Raw genomic sequence first — 26,142 nt, forward strand, 5'->3', positions numbered from 1 at the left:
GCAGTTTTAATGTGATTTCATTTTTTCAAGCATTAGGTATATCTGTTGGAAAAAATAAAAAAAATGTTACCGCCTCACAGTTATATAATCATCATATGTCATTTGAATCATCTTAGACAAATATAATATACATAGATACATTAAATCGTAATAAAAAAATATTATTTTACTATGAGAATACATTTACGATATAAGTGTCTTCATACGTTTACCAAAAGAAAATAATGATGTGATTGCATTCGCGTGGGATTCTAAATTGAATCATGAAAATGTCGTTTATCGGGACAATCAAGTCGATGTTATGATGCTATCGTTTTAATTACCTTCTGACGCATTTGTCTTTGCATACGAAGCCATCAGAATTGTACTGTAGATACCGTATAGGTGCGCTGTTTGTAATACTGAATAGGATGTTAACCATAGAAAGTTTGTTGAACTGTAAACATGTTGAACGATATTATAAAGATGTTCATTCTACACGCTTAGTAAATCTGAATTAACGTAAACAGTGTGTTATCAAGTAAATCTGGAAATAGATTTCCGAGAAAACTGTTTCTGCAATCGTATGTAAGTATGTTAATGTTACTTCGGTAGGTATATTGCAGATACAATTCTAGATTTTTTACAAAATTTGCTCAACCACATTTTGCAAGTTCTTGCAGTAAATAACTAATTGATTGCGAAATTGGTAGACTTGCCTACTATGTATGCAATACGCGATTTCAGTAATTTAAAGCTAGGTCGTTGCTCAGTTAGTGCAACGAGCACAACTAAATCGAACCACATGACGACGGAGCTGGAAATCGCATGTACTTGGATTGTACAGTATGTATATGTTTGCATTGCAGTAATGGCGATTTTTTTTGTTGTTTATTTCTCAGTTTCTTGAAAAACGACGAATCTCACTTGAAGAACAGTATTTGAGAGTATTTAGGACGTCAAGGGATATGTTATTGTGCGTTGTAAGGCTATAAATAAAATCAAAACATGAAAATGTCAAAAGCAATTACGAGACGATTAACCACAAAATTCATTTATCAGTCCAGTATCACTATGAAAGTACTTAAACTAACTGATAAGACAAACTGGTATGGCCAGTGGATAATACGTGAAGGCATTAACAACGATAATTCCATATAGGTTAGTTACTCAACAAGGTAGATACATAATGTTTCAGACACCACAGTAAAACCATGCGTCACGGATAGTAAGGAAAACATTAGGCATCGCAATGGAATGTAAAAAACTCGACACATTTAAAAATAGAGCTTATATACCCATGACATTATAAAATCTCTATATCTGTAAGTTACAAGAACTAATTAGGTATTGGTTCAATAGAAAAAACACGTGATTTATCACTTAGTACGAATGCACAATTAGTCAGAGACCGAGGAACAGTTTAGCCAAACAGGCACGTGCGACCAGACCAACAGGCAATGTTTCTTAAACAAACCCAAACGTACACAACAGTAAAGATAACAAAGCGAACTGCTCGCTGAAGTTAAAATAGGTCGGTACCACTTTGAAGGTGCACTCTACTTTAGATACAAACAACTGCCACAAAGTTAAATTAATTTAGTTTAAAACATATTCAAGATGTAAAATTCAATATAAAGAGTACCAACCAGCACATCTATTTGTTAAAAAATAGAAGAACAAACAATTTCGCAACCAGAACTCATTGCAAAGTTGCAACATCCGATAATGAATACATCCCACTTGCAACAGATAGTTATTGTATCTATGGTTAACTATGGGCGGTGTAAAATGATGTTTCAAATGAATGGAGAACCTACGAGTGTGATGGATGACTTGAGTTTTCAAGGCAAATTCTAAGTCATAAATCCATCGCCTACGAGAAAAGATGCTTAGGCACAAGTTATCTCAGGTGGTGTTCTTGCCAAGAAAGAGCATAATGTTAACGACGAGGTAGAATACCATTTACATACTTAAATACATAATATAGGTACATAGTACGTACACTACTACTAGGCCTAAGCAAGACATTAGGTAGTAGGTACTTCGTGTACAAACTACCAACTGAAAGTAATACTAATAGAATACCTATTGTTAAGATTGAATCCAGTCTTGAGACGAATCATTTAAATAAAACCATGACAAACATCGGTAAAAAAAAATAACTACCCATTCAGGACATTTAGGCCAACGCAGCACGTTAACATATTGTCAGGTAATGTACGTACTATGAATTCCTACACGTTAAGTAAGTACTACAATATTAGTTTACACACAATCGACTAGCAACACAAAGGAAGGATGACCACAAGTTTCTAATGGGTTTGCCCTGTATGTGTAGAACCAGTCAAGATTTCTACAAGTATTGCATACACGCAAGTAGGCCGAGTACTTATTAATTTAGTACTCGTAATGTCACTTTTTATAAGATTATATTTTTAAACTAAAAAGTAAATTTCAAAACTGTCCTTATGGTGCTTACCTGATCCGAAGTTACGTTAGGATTGGGCCTGTAACGAGACAGAACAGGCCTGTTCCGGGGTCTATTTAACGGCGATTCCGTGGATGCCATTACTTTTAACGAAAACAAATCACTATCACTGAACTGTTCAAGTTTAGGTGTCACTTGCTGTCAATATGTGCAGGAAATGTTTAAGGAGGAAACATATTACAATAATTACAACGGCTATATACGGCACTAGCAAGTGTGATTCCACATTTTACGTCGACAAATCACACATCCGGAGGAGCGCCGACTGAAGCCGAAGCGTGAATCAACCGATTACAAATAACATCCAGCAGTTTTGCTGCTTGTGATAAACATTTATGGTACTCCCCCACACGCACTCTTATCTGACTCTAATATTCAGTCTTTAAAAACAATGTTTAGGGACACGCAATTAAGTAAACAAGCTTTAAAATACTCAGAATAGTAGCGCCAAATAAAGCATGTACGAGCTTTACCGTAACGAGATGCAAAAATAGTAACACTGGTTCAATGGAATGGAAAGGAATTCGAAGGCAAATATAGTGCTTGCAAGGAGCAGTGCGACAAACCTGGAGCAATGAACTAGTTAATTAAATAATGTAAGTTTTCACAATAGATATTAATACGTGGACCGTTCACGAAACTACCGATCACCGATTAAAAAATTGCGAACTGACTCATATTTAGCGACGTTAAATTGCAAGTGTTCGGCGGTGCAATCGACGTCGTATGAGCTAATGCGAGTTGTGCGCGGCCCGAAGATGACCATAGGGACTTCGCTATCGGTGTCATGCTGCCTGCTGGGCCAACCTCGACGTTCGAGGGCCGAATAGCGGTCGCGAATTCCTACTCGTAATTCAAATGACGGCGTACATACGTGCCGCATGAACAAACGGTCCACACGACCTAATAATTCATGTGATAAATTCACGCTTTACTTTATGACAATACGTATTGAATTTAAAAGCAAGTGATTTAGATATGCTTGTTTAGATGTATGGGATTTTTTTTTTACTTACCGCTAAATTGGTTGTCGATGTAATCCAGCACATGAAACAAAATAAATAAATAATTATTTATGTGAACGTTCACCTCACTTGAAGATAACTGCACAGGGGATCATTTAAAGGACTCATTGTAAATTAATTTAAAAACGTACGTAGGCAGGGAAGACAACATGTACCCACGTTCTCAAGGCTATCTGTGCTTAAGTAAGTAACATCCATGAAAAGCTACTTTTGTCACAAAGTTTTGCTTAATAAATAATGATAGCAACAGTAGCGCGGACGCTAGAGCGTATCGCTAAGTCAACTCTACTCCATACTATGAAGAACAACTCTACCACCAATACGGTTCAATGATTCACTAGGCCTGCAATCTGTATACTGGCATTGTTTTCAAATCCCGATTGTTTTTGATATAGATCACGCGGACACATATTGAAGAAAGATTAAACAAATGACGCTAAGCATTGTAAATAGCAATAACAAACTTTTTTCTTCGTATTTATTCGAAAACATGTACAGAACTCGCTAGTGCCTTAACCAAGATCCGCATCCGATTAGGATAAGATTATGATACCAAAATTCATGTTTTGTTTAAACTTAAATAAAATCTTTCGACGTACCTAGCGGAGCGTCACGTCACTTAGTGTTTTTTTTTATAATTTATCTTGCAATTAGCGCTAATATAAAAAGCAAGTGCTTAAATCTGTAATTAGTTGCTACATTCATTAAATGAAGCTCATGAATGAATATTAAAGCATTTTTATTATAAATGAATATATCGTAAAACTAGTTTTAAAAATATCAAAATTAATCTTACATGAAAGAGAAGTGTCCACAGTTTCCATTTTATCTGAGTAAATGATCTTCCGTTCCGTGTAATTTTTAGATCAAAGAACTAATACATAATATAAACAAACGTCAAAGCGCAGCCGTTGGAATCAATACACAAATGTCACAGTTGAGCATGTTTTGAGTTGATCTTTGTATCGGTCAACAAACAGACAATCGTATCCGTCAATATTGACGGCGAATTTGGGTCAGATTGGTGCAGTTAGGGTAGGTTTAGAGAAAAGTTTAAAGTAAAGACGAGTGACACGCGATGTTTACTTTGGTGAGAGATCTGGCGGAGAGAGAGCCGGCGGTTGGCGCACACGTCCGCGGGAACTGAGCCACGGCGGCGGTGCAACGCAAGTAAACGCAACGCACGGCGTACAACAATACATGCTATTTCAGGGAATGGTGCATGCAGAGAATTCGCAACTCTGCGGATTCCGGCGTCGGTGTGGCCATAGGCTTTTAAGGTCATACATCTCATGGCTTAGGGCAGTAATGAGAGAGACGGACTCAAGTTACCTGCTGATTACAATTTTAACCATTGGTTTTACTAATGTTTGTATGTATGTATGTAAACTCTTTATTGTACAAAAGAAAAGAAACAAAACACAATGTTTAACTAATGCTTAGTATGTAAGTATATGCAATTACGTAGATACGTAAACACTTTATTGTATAATAATAAAGTAACAAACACAACAAACGATAACATATATGTTGATGTGATATCTACCAATTAACTTTTTAGTAGATTGGATGAGCTTGTTATGATCGTATTGAAAACCTCACTTAGAATAAGATAAGATGTAATCGTGTACAGTCAAGGGCAAAGATATCGACACGGCCAAAGTTGCAGAAATATGTATACACGGCCTTAATGTTAAGTGCATAATGTCGTCTATACATATTTTTGTAACTTTGGCCGTGTCGATATCTTTGCCTTTGACTGTACTACTTTGACTGTACGTAGTAGTATAGTGTACTCTTAAGTACAGTCAAAGTAAGTAAGTCGTTAGTAATTCAAAGATATCTTAGCTCTTTAGAATCGAGAACTGAACAGATTCCCAGCCTACATACGTCCCACTCCCACTACTGATCACAGACCTCCTTCTTAGAATGAGAGGGCTTGGGCCGTAGTTCTCACGGGGGGCCAGTGCGGATTGAGAACTTCACAGACATCAATGAATTGCTTCGCAGATTTGCGACAGTTTCCTCTCGATATTTTCCTTCACCGTAAAGCCAAATGGCTAATGTAATTTCGCACATGAATTTCAATACACTCAGAGGTAAGAGCCCGGATTGGAACCCACTATAATCTGCTTGAGAGGCCATAGATAAAACCATTAGGCCATCACGGCTCAACAGAGGTATAGTCGTTTAAATAGTCTAGCAATTACTAATAAGTACGTACTACCTATTTAAGCTGCATCTCTTTAAATCAGCTATAATAAAACAAATATAAAATATAAAATAATATTACTTACAGTCCACAGATGGTCCTAATCTTAACAGAAAATCCTGTATTATATGTAAGTATCTCAATCTTAGACTCGATTGAACAAAAGACACAAATAAGTTTAAAGATCTAGAGCCTGAATTAAACATGAGTCTAATTAATACAGACTCTTACCAACGATTAACTGCAAACAGAACGTTGCAGGGCTCGAATCCAATAACCGCTTGCATCATAGTCAAAATAACAACACATCTAAAACAATCATACTTCGATGTAAACAATTACATGCACTGAAAACCATCACGTCACAAATTGAGGTAACAATCTGCGAATTTGCGACGCAATAAACAAGATTGGAACGAACTCATGAAAATACATTGCATACCGTTGCAATCTTAAACGATCAATTACTTTAATGAGAACTTTGGCCCAATAACATCTCTCTCCTGATGCTACATACACATATAGCAAGAGCAGGAATTATCGGCACCGGCGCCTGTCTTCGAATCATTTCTAGACTCAATTTGTTTTAGTAGTAGGTAGTTGAAAGTGAGTATTTCTTATATTTTAGATAGTTTGAAACCGTGGGAAGGACATAAGATAGTTTTATCCTGGAAAAATGCATAATTGGCGCGGGATAGCGATAAGCAAAATCTTCGCCTACGAAGTCACGGGCAACAGCTAGTTAATTAATATTTTTATGGTAATAATAAATAAAAAACTTCCAAAATCCAATATTGTTTTTTCTGTTTTTTTTTTTGCTAGATATTAAAATCTCGTACCTTATTTGAGCCACTCGGAAAAGCCCCGTGGCCCAACGTACCGTGTAGAGTACGTGGATTTAACCAGCACTATTAAAATATGTATGACATAACAATTGTACTAAAATCTATCTAATTTTTAAAAGCCAGCAACAAATTCTGACAACCATAAACCATCTTTCTCACAGAATCAACTCTGTCTGATTTCATTTAATTGAATATCTTCTAAACATGGTCAATCACAAAAAGTGCGAAAAAGAACCCTGATAATATGGCGACGCAACTACATAATTAATCTTAGGTTGACAGTGGTGAAGCATTAGCCGTCCGCATAAAAAACGCGTAGCTCCGAGAATTTGTAGAATTGATCTAGCGGACCAAGGTGCCGTGCCAAAAATGCCAATGGTCTATTCTATGTTTTACCTGACAGCGGTTCTTCCTTACCGGCAGTCGGCAGTCCAAGAAGTCATTAAAATAAGTCCGCGAAGTATGTAGATACTTTTATGTTATAATTAAAAAAAAAATGTATATTTATTTATTTACATGTGGTATTTATTAATATCGGGGATCTCGGAAACGGCGCTAAAGATTTCGAAGAAATTTGCTGTGGGTGTAAAATAGTGTAAATAAATGCGAAAGCTATGCGAATATGTGCGTCGTGCGTGCGTGCGTTCATGTAGGTATTTGTTAATTCTTCAAGCTAAAATTCCTGGAAGGATTGCGTCGGACACAAGTTTTTTTATTTATTAAATAGTATCCTATTGCTATCTCAAATCTGAACCCTAAATTTAGAAACAAGATATTTCACTCGTTCGTTATGCATCGTGAATGAAATCTACGATGTATTTTCTAAAAAATCTCACGGGAATTTAATAAAATTCGAGAATTTCAATTTGACTGCCTGATCTATGTTTAACGCATGCGAAGCTGCGGGTAAAAGCTGGTTTAAAATAAACCACCTACGCTACGCGTCTATATCATCCCATTTTCGCTTCCTCGAGATCTTTTCGGTGTCGTTGATGACAAGGGGCACGCAACCATGAGAAGGGGTGTCGATTACAGTCACAGCGGCGTCATTGCGGCGGGAAGGTCACGCGCCAGGGCGCAATCCCGGGATGAGGTCATACGCTCCGCGACTCCGTGAGCACGGAACAATACCACAGTAGGATTCTGCTTACAAGCTATACTATATTAATGTATACAAAATTGTATACTGTACAAAAAGCTATTATAGGCGCACAGCATGCTACAACTTTAGGCCCAATTCCCAGAAAAGATATTGAAAAAAGTTTTTGATCCATGCTATGACGCATATTTTTAATGGTATTTTAAATCTTCTGTTAGTCATCAAAGCCATTCTACCTTTATAATTACTAATTACCTTATAGACTATACGACCTTCGACCTGCGCCAGCGGCAATTTATGAAAAAAATATTTTTTTTTGCTCTTACTGATACGTACAGGTTGTTCAGTAATGAGTGGATAATCCTTAAACTACGGATAGAGGGCACTTTCCTAATAATAAAACTATAGTTTAGTAAAAGTTGCACGGTTTCAGAGATATTTGGACTTTCAGGTTTTTTTTCGAAAATGAACATCCTTGTTCAATGTTTTGATCATAGCACCATTTTTAACCCCTGACACAAAAAGAGGGGTGTTATAAGTTTGACAGCTATGTGTGTCTGTGTGTCTGTCTGTGGCACCGTAGCTCTTGAACAGGTGAACCGATTTGAATGCGGTTTTTTTTATTTGAAAGCAGGTTTTCTAGCGATGGTTCTTAGACATGTTTTATCAAAATCGGTTCAGCCGTTTCAAGATCATTAGCTCTTTTGTTCGCTGCGGTAGGAATCTTAGACGCATTGGGGTATTTACTTTACTTCCAAACATATTTGGGACCTAAAATTTGAAACACCCATGTATGTTATATAACTGTGCAAGATTATGGAATTCTCGGCATGATGCTGCAGCCAGGATATCTAGAACACTAGTAGGTACACTCTTGATAAAAGCATAGCAGATATATCGTGTTTGGATTAATTTCAATCAATATTTGATTCTACATACAATGCAATGGTGGCTACAGGATGAGCTGATGCTGCAGCCAGGATATCCAGCACACTAGTACACTCTATAAAAAATAATAACACATATGTCGTGTTTGGATTTGTTTTGATCAGTAATTGATTTTACATACAATTCAGTGGTGGCAACACGACGAGCTGATGCTGCAACCAGGATATCCAGCACACCAGTATACTCTTAAAAAAATAATAGCAGATTATGTCGTGATTGATTCCTTTTGATCAGTATTTGATTCTACATACAATGCAATGGTGGCAACACGATGAGCTGATGCTGCAGCCAGTATATCCAACACACTAGTATACTTTTTAAAAAATAGTATACCAGTTTAAAAACCATAAAATAAAAAAACTTAAATTTAAAAAACCGCCGACACAAAAGAACTTCAGCAAAAATATAAAAAATGCCCAAAAAAAACGCCGCCAAAAAGACAACTAAAAAGTAAAAAATTATTATGCACTACCTCGCTGTTGCCCGCGACTTCATCTGCGAAGAATTTGTTTATCCCTATCCCGCGAGGACTATGCTGATTCCCCGCAAAATTAGCCTAAGTTAATTTAGTATAAGTACCTAGTAATTTTTTTTTTATCTAAGCGTCGTCGGTGTCGGGGGCCGCTAAGGTTAACAGGAAACTAAAGTGCGTATGTTGTATTTTTTAAAGTATTAACCTTAGCGGTCCCTGGTGTAGTGTAGTTTTTGTTGTTTTTGCGGGATTTTAGCCACAACACACAGATTGGATTGATTTGCCGAAAAGGTAGGTAAAAACTATTGTGTTTTCAAGCTTAACATTATGAATTGTTGATGTGATAGGTACCTATTTAAGATCGTTTCGTTTTCGTGTAGATTATATTTTTTTTTTTTTTTTTTTAGTCGGTTATATGTTTCTATTAATATGTCCCTTATTTACGAGCTTACTTACCTTCTCCAACAAAAAAAATGATTAATATGTATGTAATCCATATTAAAATAGAAACAATTATACTTAGTGATAAAAGGCTTGTAAAATGGTTTTCATCACACTTGCTCGTAAACAGTGTCGTGACATGCAGGCTATCTAGGCTACCCCCCAAATAAAACCCTCGACCTTAATGTGCTTGTCATGAAACCCGTGGTCGGTAAATGAGTCATTGCGCGTACAAATTTTCTTGTCATGAAGCCCAAGGTCGGTAAATGAGTCAATGCCCGTACTGATACTGCTGCGCGCGCTGCTGCTGCAGGACCAGCACACGCACGCTGCGGCGCATGCTGCGGGAGGGGGAGGGCGGCGCTGCCAAGAGCGCAGCCTAAGGTATTGGCAATATTTGGAACCATTATATTTTTTTTATTAGTACATTGTGTCTTAAGGGCGGTAAATAAGGAATTACGAACGAGAGTCTATTAGAAGCCCGAAGTCGGAGACTAGAGGGCTTTAATGAGTCGATGTTCGTAATTCTAGTACCGCCCGACATTGTACATACAATGTTTTTCATCACATTTGCGAGTAAAATTTTATATTTCTAAAAGAAAAAATATAATTCTTCGAAATATTAGCGTTATCATAGGCTGCGCTGTTGGCAGCGCCGCCCTCCCCCTACCTCAGCATGTGCCTGAGCCGCGTGTGCATGTGGTCCTGCTGCTACGCCCTGCGAAGCAGCGCGCGCAGCACCATCAGTACGGGCACTGACTTATTTACCGACCATGGGCTTCATGACAACAAAATTAGTACGGGCAATGACTCATTTACCGACCACGGGTTTCATGACAAGCACATTAAGGTCGAGGGTTTTATTTGGGGGGGTTGCAACCAAGGTAGCCTGCATGTTTCGACGCTGTTTCCGAGCAAGTGTGATGAAAAAAATTTTAGTCGCAAATGTGATGAAAAACATTGTATGTCGCACGGGCGGTACTAGAATTACGAACATCGACTCATTAAAGAATAGACTCTTAATAGACTCTCGTTCGTAATTTCTTATTTACCGCCCTTGAGACACAATGTACTATTATTTCTGCACATAAATTAAAAATAATTATTTGGATATATGTATATCGGATATATATCCCGATTTATACAACATACAACATACGATTTTTTGATGTATATATATTTTATAAAAATTCGGATTTTTTCGCACCCTGCTTCGAAACAAAATCACACTTACATAGTTTGTGGGAGTATACCCTACAATTTTATTAATATTTTAGAAGTGAAAAATAAAAAGACAACCACACACCAACACAGTAAGACAGCCGGTGAAATTACTGGTACTTGAGGTATTCCATCTTAGGCCTCTAGGTTGGCAACGCATCTGCAATCCCCCCTGGTGTTGCAGGTGGTTATGGGCGGTGGTAATCTCTTACCATCAGGAGACCGACTTGCTTGTTTGCCATCCAGTCGAATAAAAAAAAATTACAATTTATTTTTCACACCTCTTTCCAACAAGTTTTTTGAAGGTATACCTATGAAAAAAATCATATAAATTGAAAATAGTGTTAGCTAAACTACCATATGAAAAATCAATGTTGCACTGAAAAAATAAATAAAAAACTGACCTAGCTTTTTTTTTTTCTTAGCCTTAGTCTAGCCTTCCGAGTTACTGAACTGCTGCTTTATTAGCAACGTACCTGTGATTTTGTTTCAATGCTTTAGAAAACTTAAATCGGTTGGAAATTGTATTTATAGTGATTTTTTGAAATATACCTCTATACACTTCTCTATATACCTCTCTTTCGCAAAAGCTTTTCTCTAAGCAGCAAGTATGGCGCTACTGGTGTGTAACGTCACATGCAAGTATGTGGATCTCTGTCTAATCTTGAATTCCAAACCTTTATAACTTTGTTATTTGTAAAGGTAGCTGAATTGTTTCTTTATTCAATAACAGGCATTGTGAAGTTTTGTTCTAATTTATAATACCTATAAAAAATAGTCAACTACCATATTGACATTTACCAATTCAACTATTCCTCACAGGGGCCACATATCCTTTCTAAGCCTGCTAAACCCTTTGTTAATTTTATTTAAGTCAATTTGATTTTTTAACCATTGAATTTCGAGAAAATTGTTCTTTACAATGAAGGAAAACATTGTGAGGAAATCTGGACGCACCTGTGAAGACATTCAATGGCCCAAGCCCTCTTATTGCGAGATAAGACCTGTGCCCTGTAGTGGGACTTATATCCAAGATGATGATGATGATGTTAATATAGGGTGGCCATAAGTGTGGGGACTCAGACTGGGACATTTAAAGAAAAAGTAGTAAAGATGGAAAAAAAGGAACTTTTATTATTTAATATTTGACATGTAATTTTATGAATAAATGAATATGAATATGAATATGAGTTTGAATATATTACAACAATAGGTAACTTTAAAGGTTTAGTCTTCGCCTAAACACAAAACAACTTTTAACATAGTCATTTAATGCCAGCAACCTGCCAGTTGGGCTCTCTGTTCATAGGCCCTTTTCGCCACAAAGCGGAAAATTCACATTATCGGCTACGTCATAGCCTAGCTTTTTAGTTGTGTTTGTTGTAGGTATATTATTATTTACCAAGTCCAGCCTCCTACTAAATAACTATGAATTTTAAACCAGGAGAATTTGCTTATCGGCCGGGACACCATTCTTCAAAGCGGGACATGTCCCGGAGTACCAGGACGTATGGCAACCCAATGTTAATAGCAAAGTATCTGCATCAATTTAAGAACTTTCTCTTGTTGATGTTCATGATTTCCATTTTTTTTTAAATGGGGCCGCTAAAAACTAATGTTTTAAGTCAATGTTTATACCAATTTCAGGTCTTTTTTAATGCTAATGCATAACTACTTCCTTAAAACTAAGTTAGTTTTCGAACTTTTGTTTTAAGCCCAGAAAATTAGAGCTCATGTTGCACCACCTCATCATCATCATCAGCCCGAAGACGTCCACTGCTGGACAAAGGCCTCCCCCTTAGAACGCCACAATGAACGACAACTTGCCACTTGCATCCACCGGTTTCCCGCTACTCTCACAATGTCGTCAGTCCACCTGGTGGGAGGCCTGCCAACGCTTCGTCTTCCGGTTCGTGGTCGCCACTTGAGGACTTTTCTCCCCCAACGGTTATCTGTTCTTCGAGCGATGTGGCCTGCCCATTGCCACTTCAATTTGCATATTTTTTTAAATTTTCAATCAAGTACGGCCGAATTTGTAAATTAAGTACAGTCTGTGGCATGCAAGTCTAGTGGTCACTGTTAATGTGCAGAATTACAAAACAAGGTATCATGGGGAACCGAGTGATGTGTGGGGTGGACAAAGCTGGTAATATAATCGTGCTTTTAACAAAATTTGTATGGCTATGTGTTATTTCTACAATCTGAGAAGTTGGGCCACTTGTGTTAGTCCTGCAATAGCAGCACTAATAAATCTTTTTAGGACCTATTATGAACGTTCTATTTAATTTTTTCTAACCAAACTAAATCAAAGGAGAAATAGTTAATAACTAATGCATCATCCAATTAGAAGGAAGGCAGAAATATTTCTCTTTAGCAAATTTTTATGAGGTTGCTGACAAAAAAATTCTTACCTGTATGCTAAAACCCTATCACAGATTATAACCTTTGAATAAAACCTTAAAAAATCATTATTATTATGAACCCTTTATTTTGCTCTAATTTTTTTATCTAAATCTAGAACCATAAACATAAAAGGTCAGTAAAGGAGCCTTAGATAGTACATTTTTATCTCTACTGTGATATGACTATTTGGTCATTACGGAGACAATTCAATGAAAAAAGAAAGATAATTAAATTAATTACATGGTGTAACTGATCCACATTAAACCCAATGAACTACATTACTTGGTAAATATTGCAGGTTAAATAAAAGCTTTAAATAGATTATACCAGGCTAGGCTTGAGAATAGTCCATGAATCTAATTCTGAAATCTAAGTCTTTTGCAAGTGTTTTCTTTAATACATTTTGGACAAATATTCACAAGGTTTAGGAGCTCTAACGAACTATTTCATTCCAACCAAAAATAATACGCTTCTAAAATAATACGCATCTTTATTATTGGTTTGAATCTAATCAAAACAAAATGAATACTTGTATTACGATTAATCAAGTTGTATAACCACCAGTTTTTAGGAGGTATTTATTGTAAATTACATGTAATGGTTTTATTTAAGAAAGTTATAAAGAGAATACTTTCGCATAATCAGAATTCAATGAAATATATTGACAATAAATTGGATAAAACTGTTGGCGCGAACCAACATAACAGTAGTACTTACTTATAAAGCTAAAACATTTTAGTAATTATAAATATAATATTACCTGATCTCTGCATACTGAAATTGGTGCAAAAACTATATTCACAAAAGAAACATATCGCTAAACACGATTTTTTATCACTTCACCAAACTGTCAACACAGAACAACTCAACCGCCAAGCAACCGCCCTTGCTTGTACCGGGTAGAAATTGATTTTTGAAAATTCTTGCCAGTTAATGAAATGAATTTGCCGACTTGATGGAGAAAACAAAACAACTAAATAAAATCTGTACAAATCTAAGATGCAAATATAATTATACTTATTAATTATTGCATTATACTTTCGTCTAGATCTAGAGATTCTTTCTTTTAAAGCTTTTTTTTTGGAAAGTCGTGTAAAACTGTTTTAAATGCTGACAACACATCGTTATGTTGTCCCAATGATGAAATATATTTTGTTTGAAATGGGGTTTGAAATTAAGAAAAATCCATTTTGATTGTTAGTCTGTGGCAGTGACACTGACAGTGACACTGACTGACAGCCAGCTACATTGTTGTGACGTGCGTGCGTTGTGTTGTGTTGGTTCAAACAAACAAGCAAAATATTATGGGTGACACTCTTTCCCGGCTCGGATAATACCGGGTTGGAAATACCGACTCTGTTTTTCGTGTATACGTCCATAGAAGCTCCTGTCAGCTTCTATGGGCGTGTACATAAAAAACAGGGCCGGTATTTCCATGTCGGTGTTATCCGGGCCGGGAAAGAGTGTCACCCAATATTATCTCGAAAGCATCTCAAAAAGCACAGACTACTATAAAAATTATGAGATACTAACGTTTTAAAAAAGTTTGTTTGTTTACTTTGGTAACAACTGTATTTCTCAAAATGAGCTTGTTTTATACAACTGGAAGATTTGTGATGATACAACTCCTTAAATACAAAGCAGTACGCCCTAAAAACTTGGTATCCCCTAAAAATGTAAGTTTAGTAAGTATGTCCACTTTTTTTGGCTAAATATTACATATATCAGTAATTTTAAAACCAGTTGAAACTAATACTATAAAAACTCCATTTCCATGTGGTTATAATCCAAAAAGTAATTGATGGTTTAGTTATGATTTATCTGTGAATCTCTGTTAGCGGAAATCATATCATAGATGTTAATAGAATAAAATAAAAGGGGTGTGTCGCTTGCTTGCTTCTAGCATATGGACCACTTAAATTAGCTGCAATGCACACAACTTGCCAGTCTGGCACGAACATATAACACGTCAAATAATGTTATACTTAAGTATACAATTTAAAAATGACTGTCATAAGGCTTTTACAAGATTTTCGTGTGCATTTAAATGTGCACACAGTTTTTTTTGCTTTCGCCTTTTGACCTGATATTTCATGTGATGGCTACGCATTGTTCAGCTATGCTCTGTTTAACCTGTCCTCTCCCAGAGGCACAAATTTGTGCCCAAAATCCTTCAATCCTGTTATCCTGGGAGATGACAGGCAGTCGGGTCTGCAATTTGGCCATTTTGGGATTATTATGTCAAAAACAATATAAACCAACATAGCTATTAAAAATATATTTAGAACATAGTCTTTTCTCATTATAGTATGATACCTGTTATTTACTCAGCTCTTGTACCATAAGGTAAGTGTGATTTAAGTGTGCTTAATAACTGATGTCTATTTTCAACTTACAGTTTATTAACCCACTGAATGGCTTGGGCAAGTATCCAGTATTGGTTGGTGCATTAGTTTGGAAATGGAAAAAAAAGGAAGTCCCTCATACCCAAAATGCAACAAACACTGAAACTCTAGAGCATGCTGATCAGCTATTTGAAATTGGTCATTATGAGGAATGCTATCAATATTTGAAGAACTATCAGGTACTGAACTACTTTCTTCCAAGCCCAAGTAATTGTATCACATCATATACAACTTTATTATCTTTTTCTAATTCACAACTGATTCCAGGATTTACAGAAGGTCGCAGATGTGGAAATTCAATGGAGGATTTGTCGGGCTATGTACAACATGTCAAAAGAACCAAAATATGATCAAACATACAGAAAAGATTTAATTACTAATGCATATAAAATAATATCTGAAATTTTGCCTAACAATTATGAGAATTTTGCAGTTCAAAAGTGGTATGCGCTGTTGCTAGATGCCCGAAGCAGTCAAATTGGTATCAAGGAAAGAATTAATCAACTGGAAAATGTGAAGAAACATATGGATGTTAGTAATTTATGAACATACTAGCACTGTTGCCCTCAACTGCAAATAAGAATAAGAATAAGAATGGCTTATTGGCTGATAAAAATAGATACACATACAGAAACACTGAAATATACACATCCATGCCTATTCCTACCAGCCAAAATTGCCGCCACTGCCATGTGTTGCGAAAAGTAAATAATGCAAATAATTGGCATGCCTGTGGGAACTACGCAATTTTTCAGGATAAACTATCCTATGCCTTCTCCGGGTCTCAAACTATATCCATACTACATTTCATCACCACTGGTTGAATACCTTACTTAACTGTAAAATAATAACAAAGAAGTAATCATACTCACATTTATACTACACATACTTAATATTATAAATGTATGTACATAATGTTTATTTTATTATGTATAAACATTTCTAATATTAGATTAGTTAGGACTATTAATCACTATGACAATAGTACATAATATTCTGCTTTTGTTATACATAATATGATTTTATGTTTTTAAATATTTAGCAATAAATTAAGAATTATATTCTCATAGCAAATCATATATAAGACTCACAGCACACATAAATGAGCTTGCACAAGCATTAGCCCTGGGTGGCACTAACATATGCCGTCTTAAGAGGCGCAAAATATTGGATGCAGCAACAGATTGAACTCCAGAACCCCCTCAACTGTGAAACATAGGTAATGAGGAAGAGAGCTGTCAATAGACTTCTCATTCCAAACGCCATACTACACGCAACAGATTTGCTTATGGTTTAATTGAAGATTGCAGATGTTACAAAAAAATAAATATTTAGCAAACCACTCAATGTAAAATAAGATAATAAAAAATGATTTTTCTTTCCAGTTAGCTGTCACATATAACCCAAATGATGCTACTACTCTGTACATGCTGGGAGAGTGGTGCTACCAAGTAAGTGAAATGCCATGGCATCAGAGGAAGATTGCAGAGGCCCTCTTTGGAACTCCACCTCATTCCACATATGAAGATGCCTTAGAATATTTCCTTAGAGCAGAATCTTCTCAACCTAGATTTTACAGTCTCAACTTACTAAGGCTCGGAAACTGTTATTTAAAGTTGAACAAAGAAGATCAAGCCAAATATTATCTAAAACTGGCTGCTAGCTACCCAGCTAAGTCTAATGATGATCATCGCGCCAATAAAGAAGCCACAGATTTACTGAAGAAATTGAAATAGATGCATCTTATAACCAGGGATCGTAAAATGCGAGCAAAATTTATTCCTTACTCCATCCATTCCATTGTAAAGGTTGCCTGGAAGAGATCGCTCTGAAGCGATAAGGCCGCCTATTGCTTACCTCGGAAAGTCAGTGTATATACCTGTTTTCTGTACTGCTTACTATGTGTTGGTGTGCAATAAAGAGTTATTGTATTGTATTGTAAAATTGATTGAAATGACGTATGACAATCCTAGCACTACAATGAATTTTGCTTGCATTTTACAACTGCTTAGAACTATTTTTCGAGACACTGTTTTTCTAGTAATATTCGGAAACAGCTATAATTGTAAGCCTAACTAAATGCTTCTCATCCCCTCAAAGGTTGCACGCGGAGCGGTGCGGTGCGGTGCGGCGCACCGGAGGCGGTGCCGGTTGCAATATTCGAGCTACTCGTAACGTGAACACAAAATACTGCGCCACGCTTATTTCCCGCGCGGTATACTGTGTGCCCTCTTTCATGTTAGTTCGAATATTACAACCGGTACCGCCTCCGCGTCGCGCCGCTCCGCCGCGCCACCGCTCTCTGTGTGTTACAAGCTTTTAAGGGGATAAGTTCATAAGTTCGCCTTTGTAAATGTAGTATGTCTAGGTTACCAGTTGTGTTTTATCTTTATTTTTGTACAATAAAGGGTTTACATTACATACATACATTGTAGCCACAACCACCATAATACAGTACCTATTTTGTCATGTTTTACTAAAATATGATTAAGATAAGATATATTTTTATACACTGAGTATACTCCAAATGAGCACAAAAAGTATAGTTTTAAATTTCTAATAGAGTTTTGCTTGGTGGGAATTACTTAAGTAAGATTTTTACATACTTGATGTATTATAGTTTTTTTATTTTTATTTCATTCATCGAAAGTTAAGTAATGTGAGAGTTGTTAAGCTTATATTTATTAGGTACTGCAAGCATTAAGACATCTGTTTCTGCATAAGATTGTCTTTGAAATTTCTGTGTAATTTTTGTGTATTAATTCTTCTAATTAAATATCACTAACGAGACTTATCATATCATGAGTAATATTTACTTCGACGCGTTCGTTCTAGGGTACCGTACCCGAAAAGTGATAAACGGAACACTATTATATAGCTACAGATATAGCTACACTGTCCAAAACCCGACTGTCTATTCACTTGGCTGAAGCTAAAGAAGCGGAACAGGTAGCCAGCAGATATGTATACATATATGTTTAAACGTTTTCGTTTTATCTCTGTATCATTTAAGTATACAAATCTGGAAAAAATATACATATATACCTACCGCATATCAACAAAATTGCTGAAAACCGGTCGAGCGAGAATCGATCTTAAGGTGCGGCCACATGCAGACGCTCGTTGCGCGTCGCCGGCGTCATATCTAAAAAAATGTTTTATTTGCTTTTATTTTTCCAATAAATAGTCGCACTTATTTAATTTTTTCTTATCATCAATATTTCAGACTTCAGTAACTACTGATTTCGAGATACGTCTACCCCTTATGATTTCTAAACGAATGTTATATTACCAGTCTCCTTGTACCTATATGGAGTCAAACTAATTATGAACAAAGTGAATTTCAAACTGATTTTTCCAAAAAGAAACAAAATATTCACCACCCAGTCAAACATCACATCACCCCATGTCAACATGGTTTCTTTAAAGGGCGGTCTGTGGAGACTAATTTATTGACATTTACGGGAGTTGTGCTAGGCGCCATGGAGGATGGACATACTGTGGACGCCGTGTATACCGATTTTGCCAAAGCATTTGATAAAATCTGTCACAACACCTTATTAAAAAAACTTTGGCGACTCGGTATACATGGCGATCTATTTCGTTGGGTAAAATCCTACGTGGAGAATAGGACTCAGGCTGTTGTCCTGTCTGGATACACATCACAATACAAAACTATAACTTCTGGAGTACCACAGGGCTCCCATTTGGGGCCCATTACTTTTTATTCTATATATAAATGATATTACAGACTATATAAAATATTCCAAAGTATTACTTTATGCTGATGACACTAAAATATTTAGACCAATCAAGCATCTTACCGACTGTGACTTATTACAACAGGATTTACTAAACCTTGAAAGATACTGCCTCGATAATAATCTTTTCCTAAATAATGATAAATGTAATATCATAACTTTCTCAAGAAAAAAGAAAAATATAGATTATAGTTATAAACTTGGAGATGCAATTTTAAATAGAGTATCTGAAATTAGAGATCTTGGTGTAACAATGGATGATAAACTGTCATTCATCCCTCATATAGAAAACATACTAAAAAAGTCTTTTAAGCAGTTAGGTTTTATTTTGCGCGTCGGAAAACCCTTCAAAAATTCATCAACTTATAAAATTTTATACAACAGCTATGTCCGAAGTCGTCTTGAATTTGCCTGTGCCGTTTGGAAGCCTTTTCATGCTATCCATATCGATAGACTTGAAAGGCTTCAAAATAAATTCATAAAATCGCTTGATTTTAGAACTGGACATATATTTATGTTAATTACGCAGACTCTTTACAACGTCATAAAATGCAGTCACTGAGTGATCGGCGTGACTGCGTAGACTCTGTTTTACTCTATAAAATACTAAATGCAAAGTTAGAAATCCCTTCCTTACTCCAAATGGTTTATCTCAAGGTCCCTCGTGCCCGTATTCGTCAATGTCGCAGAAAGGAATTGTTCTCTATCCCTACTAGCAGAACATGTTACGCTCATAATATGTTTATCAGACGTGCTTGCAGACTTTTTAATAAAAATGTAAAACTAACAAATTTTGATATTTTTAATAGTACTATATTATCTTTGAAGAAGTTGTTCCAATGATTAGTAATACAATACACAACTGTTTCTTAACTTATAACTTTAGCCATACTTAGTTTATATCATAATGTATAACTATGTAGGTACTTCTCAACAACATATTTAACTATAATGTCACTGACGCATGCAATTTTATATATAATATAATGTTGTATGTAATATATTTCTTATTGTATGTAGTTATTCTTAAATATAAATAATATATTAATTTTAAGATGTCGGAATAATACAAGCCGAAGTTACCCTTATATCCAAAATTAAAAAATTTCAAATTCAGTAACATCTTTAGCAATGAATCCGACATCATAAATTAATAAATTAATTTTAACTTTAAAATAATTTTAGTTATAATCCTTTTTAGATTGTATTTAGCACATTTACAATTTAAGGAAACTGTAGGTCTTATGTTAATCATAAGTATTTCTGTACACATTCTTGTATATACGACCGTTTGTTTCTCTTCTCAATAAATAAATAAATAAATAAATAAAATATTGATACCATTGCTGCTCTAAGTATTAGCCGCTTAAATATTTTGGTTTCGAAATCGATAGCACAACCCTTGAGAGCCATTTTATGCGACATATTTAGGTATGCACATTGCACGCGTATTTTGTAGGTATTTCCAGTCCATAGGTATAGGTGGTCTAAGAGAATCAAGCAGAAGCAGTTAATTTGGCACGTAATTAATTTCATTTAGCCATTTAAAATAATGAGGGTCATCGTTCATTCACCATTATCTCTCATATTTCATTTTCTGTTGTTTTTTTTACTGTACAACGGCACAATCTACATAATATAAACCTAGTAGACACTGGCATACATACATATAAAAAACAAAAAAAACTTCGTGGTTGTATAAGCTAATTCCCTTAGCATTCTCCGCAGAAAGAAACTAAAAAAATGCTAAAAATTCAAAAATTTCAGTTCGTATCATACCGTTCCTCTCACTTTCGATTATTCTTATATTATTATTTATATACGAGAGCGAGAGGAACGGTACGATACGGACTTCGATTCGATTTTCGTAGTAGCCCTGCTGCCTGCTGTCACTGGGGTGTAGTTAATGCACGCCTAAATAATGCACGGCCTGATAATCCGTGCTTATGTGCACGAATTATCATGTCGTGCATTATCACCCCGTACCGAACTAGAAGGGAACCAATAATGTACGCGCAATAATGTACGACGTGATAATCCGAAGCATTATGTCTTCCGATTATCATGCCTTACGATTTCCGTGATTGAAATAAAAAAAACCTAACGAAGGGCGAGAGCGGCGAGCGAGGCTACCGCCTCGCTCGCACGCCCTAGCCCTTCATCCTCACCCGGCTGGGTCGGTTCTGCTCCGACTATATCGATCTCACTCGCTGCGCTCGCTCGATCCGCGTCGATAAATGTCTATTCATTCGAATCGATTGGATTCAGATTGTCATGTCGTACATTATTGCGCGTACATTCCGAGTTGTACATTATTGTTTCCCTGTCACTGTAACCCAAAGCTGTAACTAGCTAGCTACATATTAGTAATCTGTGGTACAGCCCGCCGAGCAAGCCGTTTTTTCAATTTGCGAAAATGAAATAGCAGCGATTTCCGTGTTCGTGATCTCACATGATTTCAGTTATAACTGTTTGTTTATCAATTTGTTTAGTTTATTTATATTTTGCATTCGTTATGGACTTGAAAGATGACGACCGATTAAGCGATGATGAAGTCTTTTATGGTAAATTGAGCCTCAAGGAAATAAAACGCATGTTCATTAGTAATCAGAATCACCGACAAACTTTTGCGTAAGTATTTTATCTTTATTTAACTAGGGAAAGTTTCATGCTTGACGTCTCAAAAGTTATTTTTAATTTTGATTGTTTGTGTCTTTTTGTACACCTGTCTTGCTGTTGTCTGTTGTGCGATTTAAGTGCTCACATTTACTTAGCAACATAAATAATAGGCAAAGATACCCGTGGTACCTTAGGTAAGATGCCCTTGACTGTATGGAAACCTCAGTGCATGAGTCCAACTGTCACATGGCCAGTTTCATTTTCATTTTCTGTACCTATATATGTTATGAGGATAACATATACAATTATTTTTTTGAAAATATTTTTCATTCTACAGTGCCAGTGAACACAAGGAAACAGATGGTGATGACAACAATAAGAGCCTTCAACTTATATCAACCCACTCTGAACCAGATATTACTTCAAAGCATACTTACATTAAGTCACCTGAAACTGATGTTAAAGCACTATCTTATACAACTTTATCACCTGATGAGCCTAACATATTCGCAACTTGGGATGTTACATCATCAAATAACAGTTTTCTGAAATATGAAAAGTTGGTTGAAGAAGCATGTGACTCTAAGAAAGATTTTGATAACACTCTGGAAGAAATAGAGTACATTTTAGCAAATACTCCTGGCAAAAGTGATATCAAAACAGAATTATGTGTAGGTGGTAGTAAACAAGAGACAGATGAAATTGGCTTTAAAACAATTCCTAAAATAGAAGTTAATAATGTAGAACAATCATTCTTTAATGCTGCCTCAACTGCTTTTACCCCAGTTAAACAGGAAAAAAATGTCACAGAAGTATTCGCTACTCCATCTTCTGAGCTTGTAACAAAAACACCCAGTTTAAAAACTCCTGCTAATCCTCCATTGTTTAAGAAACCATCAACATCATCATTGAAAAAAACTCCCAGCAAAAACAATGCATTCAAGCATATTGCAAGCCCTGTTGCATACTATATAAAGAATACTCCTCAAGCTCCATTAATACAAAATGTTTATCCTAAAAAACCATTAATTGGATCTTCTATACCAAAATTAGTAAAACCTACAGTGGTGAAGCCAAGTAACAAAGAAAATGTGAACCTGCCACCTGTTGCTTACAAGAGTGCGAAAAAAACTACTGTGGTAAGTTATTCAGGGAACATGGAAAATCAAAAATCTCTGCAATTTCCACTTATCTCCATGTGGTCTCCATTATCTCCTAAATTTGCCATATTCTATATTATTACTATGAAAATATGGATAGATATACAAACAATGTTTAGCAAAGTGAAACTTATGTAGTTAGCTTAAAAATTGTTTTTCACTAGTTTGTGTTTATGCTGGATCTAGGCGACATAAAATGACTTTTTATGCTTTAGTGCATAAAGTAAAACTTTTGTCTAAGACCAAGGCAAGGTGTAAACAGCCACAAACAAAGATCAAAAAAGTTTCTACATATTTTTTTAAAATAATTTTTAATTTATGTAAAACTAAAAATCAATCAAATCATTTCTGTTCCATAACATAACATGCAATGTCAAGCTTTAATTTATAATATAAATTTAATAAAAAATAGTCTAATACAATCTAATAATATGTTATGCCTCAGATTGTAACCATCCATTTCTTAAGTAATTAAGTAATTTACTAAGTTATTGAGCTATTGATTTTGTATTTGACAGATTGATGTACCAACTGGACCCAAAATGCCGCAGAGTCCATGGGCTAAGAAATTGACCAAATCATTTCCAAAACCAACTGTTATGAAACATATTCATAGAGAAAAGGAGTTGCTAAATAATAGATCACTACAGAGAAGGCAAGAAGATAGTTTTGGTGATTTATCTCTACATCAAGCTGACATTTCTGTCTGCACTAAAAAGGCTGCTTTTTAATTTAGACAAATTAATGGTGATTGGATAATGAATGTAAACAATTTATTGTTGTGCCACTTTTTGGATGGATTATTTAGTTTAATAATAAAAAGAAAGTATCCTGAATAGTAATTAAAGTAAGAAAGTCTTAACCTCGTAAGGCCCAATATCCTAAATTTAGGACATTCGTCAAAACTAATGTCAACTTCTGCGCATTGACATTAAGGGGCTGTTTCACCACCCATTGATTAGTCTTAATTGACGGTTAAATGTGATGCTGTCTCCATCTATTCAAACAAAACAAATAGAGACTGCATCACATTTAATCGTCAGTTAAGACTAATCAATGGGTGGTGAAACAGCCCCTAAGTTTCAAATTCTAACTATAGAAATTTGACGTGGGTCTCGGGAGGTTAATAATGGTGTGGATATTGTATGTGGTATCATGTATTTCTTGATGATTATTAATGAACATTATGTGTATTGTATTGTAATGCAGTGATTTAAATAAAAACTTGTCTAAAATATTTTTTTAAATTGTTGATTTCACTCATTACACCTCGTGAATAAAGAAAAGTATAACAATTTTCCTTATTTAGATTGCCCATTCACCTGTCATAAATCGAGTTCACTCCCGCGTCATGGCACCCCATCTAGCGGTGAACGTTAATTTCTTGACAGTATCGTTGCGCACGGCCGGCAATCAGCGCTTGCCAGCTTCACCTGCCGCACTCGTCGCACAGTCCCTCGCAATACTACCTTATTTTGTACTTCTGCACATTAACGATCACCGCTAGACTTACGTGCCGTGGGCTGTGTATAGCCACATAGCCGCAATCTTAATGAGGGCTATCGTTTTTTGTCTCACTAGATGGCGCACTGTTGCGTGGGGTTTTTAAGTATGGCTTTCAGTCTGTTATTACGGGCGTGAAAACAAAGTTTAGATTAAAATCATATTTAATACACCTTAAAACCATAAAAATATCGAGCATGCCACAGTGTTGCATAGTCCCCGTTTTGTTCGGAAAAAAGGGAGGACAAAGGTTTCCGAAAGACAAAACTGTCTCATAACACATACATTCATTGCCCCGGAACGCATATTTGCCATAATTAATTTCAGATATTGCAAAATATTCACAAAACTATTCTAATTATAAATAAACCTGCGTAGCTCACCCAAAAACTATGAGATTTGACATTTCGGAGACCTCACGCTACACTAGCGCCTCTAGTGGCGATTTCATATGCTTGAAATCAATGTAAATACAGATATTATTATTACAGTTTACAGTGTAGACTATTGTTTCGTCTCCAGAAGCATGCGACATTCAAAATATGGTAAGTATATATATTTTTTGTCACTTGTCAACAACATAGGTATAACAACATATACCTATGCCTACATTTAACATTGGGTTTGCCTAGGTGCTCAAAATATCTGAACACGCACTTACGAGTTTTATTTTAAGCAGACTGCTACCTACTTATAACGGAGACTATGCTACGAATAAATAATAATTATTTTCACTTCTCATGCTCGTAAACTTCGTATTTATCCGGATCTAGGCGACATAAAATGACTTTTTATGCTCTAGTGCATAAAGTAAAATCTTTGTCTAAGACCAAGACTATCAGGTGCCAACAGCCACAAACAATAAACTCTCTCTTCTCTCTCTTTTTCAACCTTTCACCACCCAATGCTGAGTGTAGTCTCTTCTAATGCACGCCATTCTTCCCGGTTTTGCGCCTTTCGCATCCAGTCCTTTCCGGCCACTCTAACAAGGTCGTCGGTCCAACGCATCGGTTGCCTGCCTACCACTCAGACCGATTATGTCCCACTTAATCTTGTTGAGCACCTCAGATTCTAGTTCTTGGTAGCGATCCTCGGTAAGTAAGGCCGTAACATTATACGTAGCCAAATAAACGTCGTTTAGGCAGCCGTTATCTTTCCCCCAGAGATTCTTAGCACCCTCTGTTCTGCCGGTTCCCCTACCGCTGCCGTGGTTGGGCCTAGCAGAACCACTGGGGACTGAGGGCCGTTCTTTTGGTTTCATGTGCATGAAGGTAAATGGCCAATAAAACGTCACGCAAGCTACTGCGGATTGACGAGTCTACTTGTTTGGGGGTATTTTAACTCCCCCCGGCTTGTAGTAGCCGCCCTGGGTGCCCAGGGGGTCAGGTTATTTACCGCCGCCTGATACTCGGCGTTGTTACTCGTTTAGCACCACCCGGGAGGCACGTGTCTCGGGGGTAAAACCTACGGACGCGAGTAACGACCACCTCCCCAAAACAACGCGAACAACAATAAACAAATTATAGCAATGCATGAAAAACAAAAGGTAAGTGAACAT

General features: G+C 36.2%; 3 protein-coding genes across 5 annotated transcripts in view; 2 read left to right on the forward strand and 1 right to left on the reverse strand.

The window, feature by feature from the left end:
• pnut (septin 7-like protein pnut) overlaps positions 1-3,556 on the reverse strand; it is a 35,556-nt gene extending 32,000 nt beyond the window's left edge. Inside the window, exon 1 of one of the 2 annotated variants that reach the window (XM_074101733.1) lies at positions 3,487-3,556. In XM_074101733.1, coding sequence (XP_073957834.1) covers positions 3,487-3,519 — 33 coding nt within the window. In that variant the 5' untranslated portion in view covers positions 3,520-3,556. Of the gene's footprint in view, positions 1-2,461; positions 3,172-3,486 lie in introns of those variants that run through there. The other variant, XM_074101732.1, reaches the window with a different exon arrangement.
• Positions 3,557-14,525: 10,969 nt separating this feature from the next.
• Positions 14,526-18,737, forward strand: LOC141438070 (regulator of microtubule dynamics protein 1-like). Of its 2 annotated transcripts, none has more exons than XM_074101734.1 (4): positions 14,526-14,821; positions 15,535-15,720; positions 15,809-16,072; positions 16,927-18,737. In XM_074101734.1, the coding sequence occupies exons 1-4, from the start codon at positions 14,720-14,722 to the stop codon at positions 17,275-17,277; spliced, it is 903 nt and encodes a 300-aa protein (XP_073957835.1). In that variant the 5' UTR covers positions 14,526-14,719; the 3' UTR covers positions 17,278-18,737. The 2 variants fall into 2 exon arrangements, with proteins under 2 accessions (XP_073957835.1, XP_073957836.1); XM_074101735.1 differs by having other exon boundaries at positions 14,528-14,812.
• Positions 18,738-21,470: 2,733 nt separating this feature from the next.
• sip2 (septin interacting protein 2) lies at positions 21,471-24,328 on the forward strand. Its single transcript, XM_074101080.1, has 3 exons — positions 21,471-21,933; positions 22,259-23,060; positions 23,600-24,328. The coding sequence occupies exons 1-3, from the start codon at positions 21,755-21,757 to the stop codon at positions 23,810-23,812; spliced, it is 1,194 nt and encodes a 397-aa protein (XP_073957181.1). The 5' UTR covers positions 21,471-21,754; the 3' UTR covers positions 23,813-24,328.
• The last annotated feature ends 1,814 nt before the right edge of the window (positions 24,329-26,142 follow it).

This window comes from Choristoneura fumiferana, chromosome 18 (genome assembly GCF_025370935.1).
Source record: "Choristoneura fumiferana chromosome 18, NRCan_CFum_1, whole genome shotgun sequence".
Taxonomy (NCBI): domain Eukaryota; kingdom Metazoa; phylum Arthropoda; class Insecta; order Lepidoptera; family Tortricidae; genus Choristoneura; species Choristoneura fumiferana.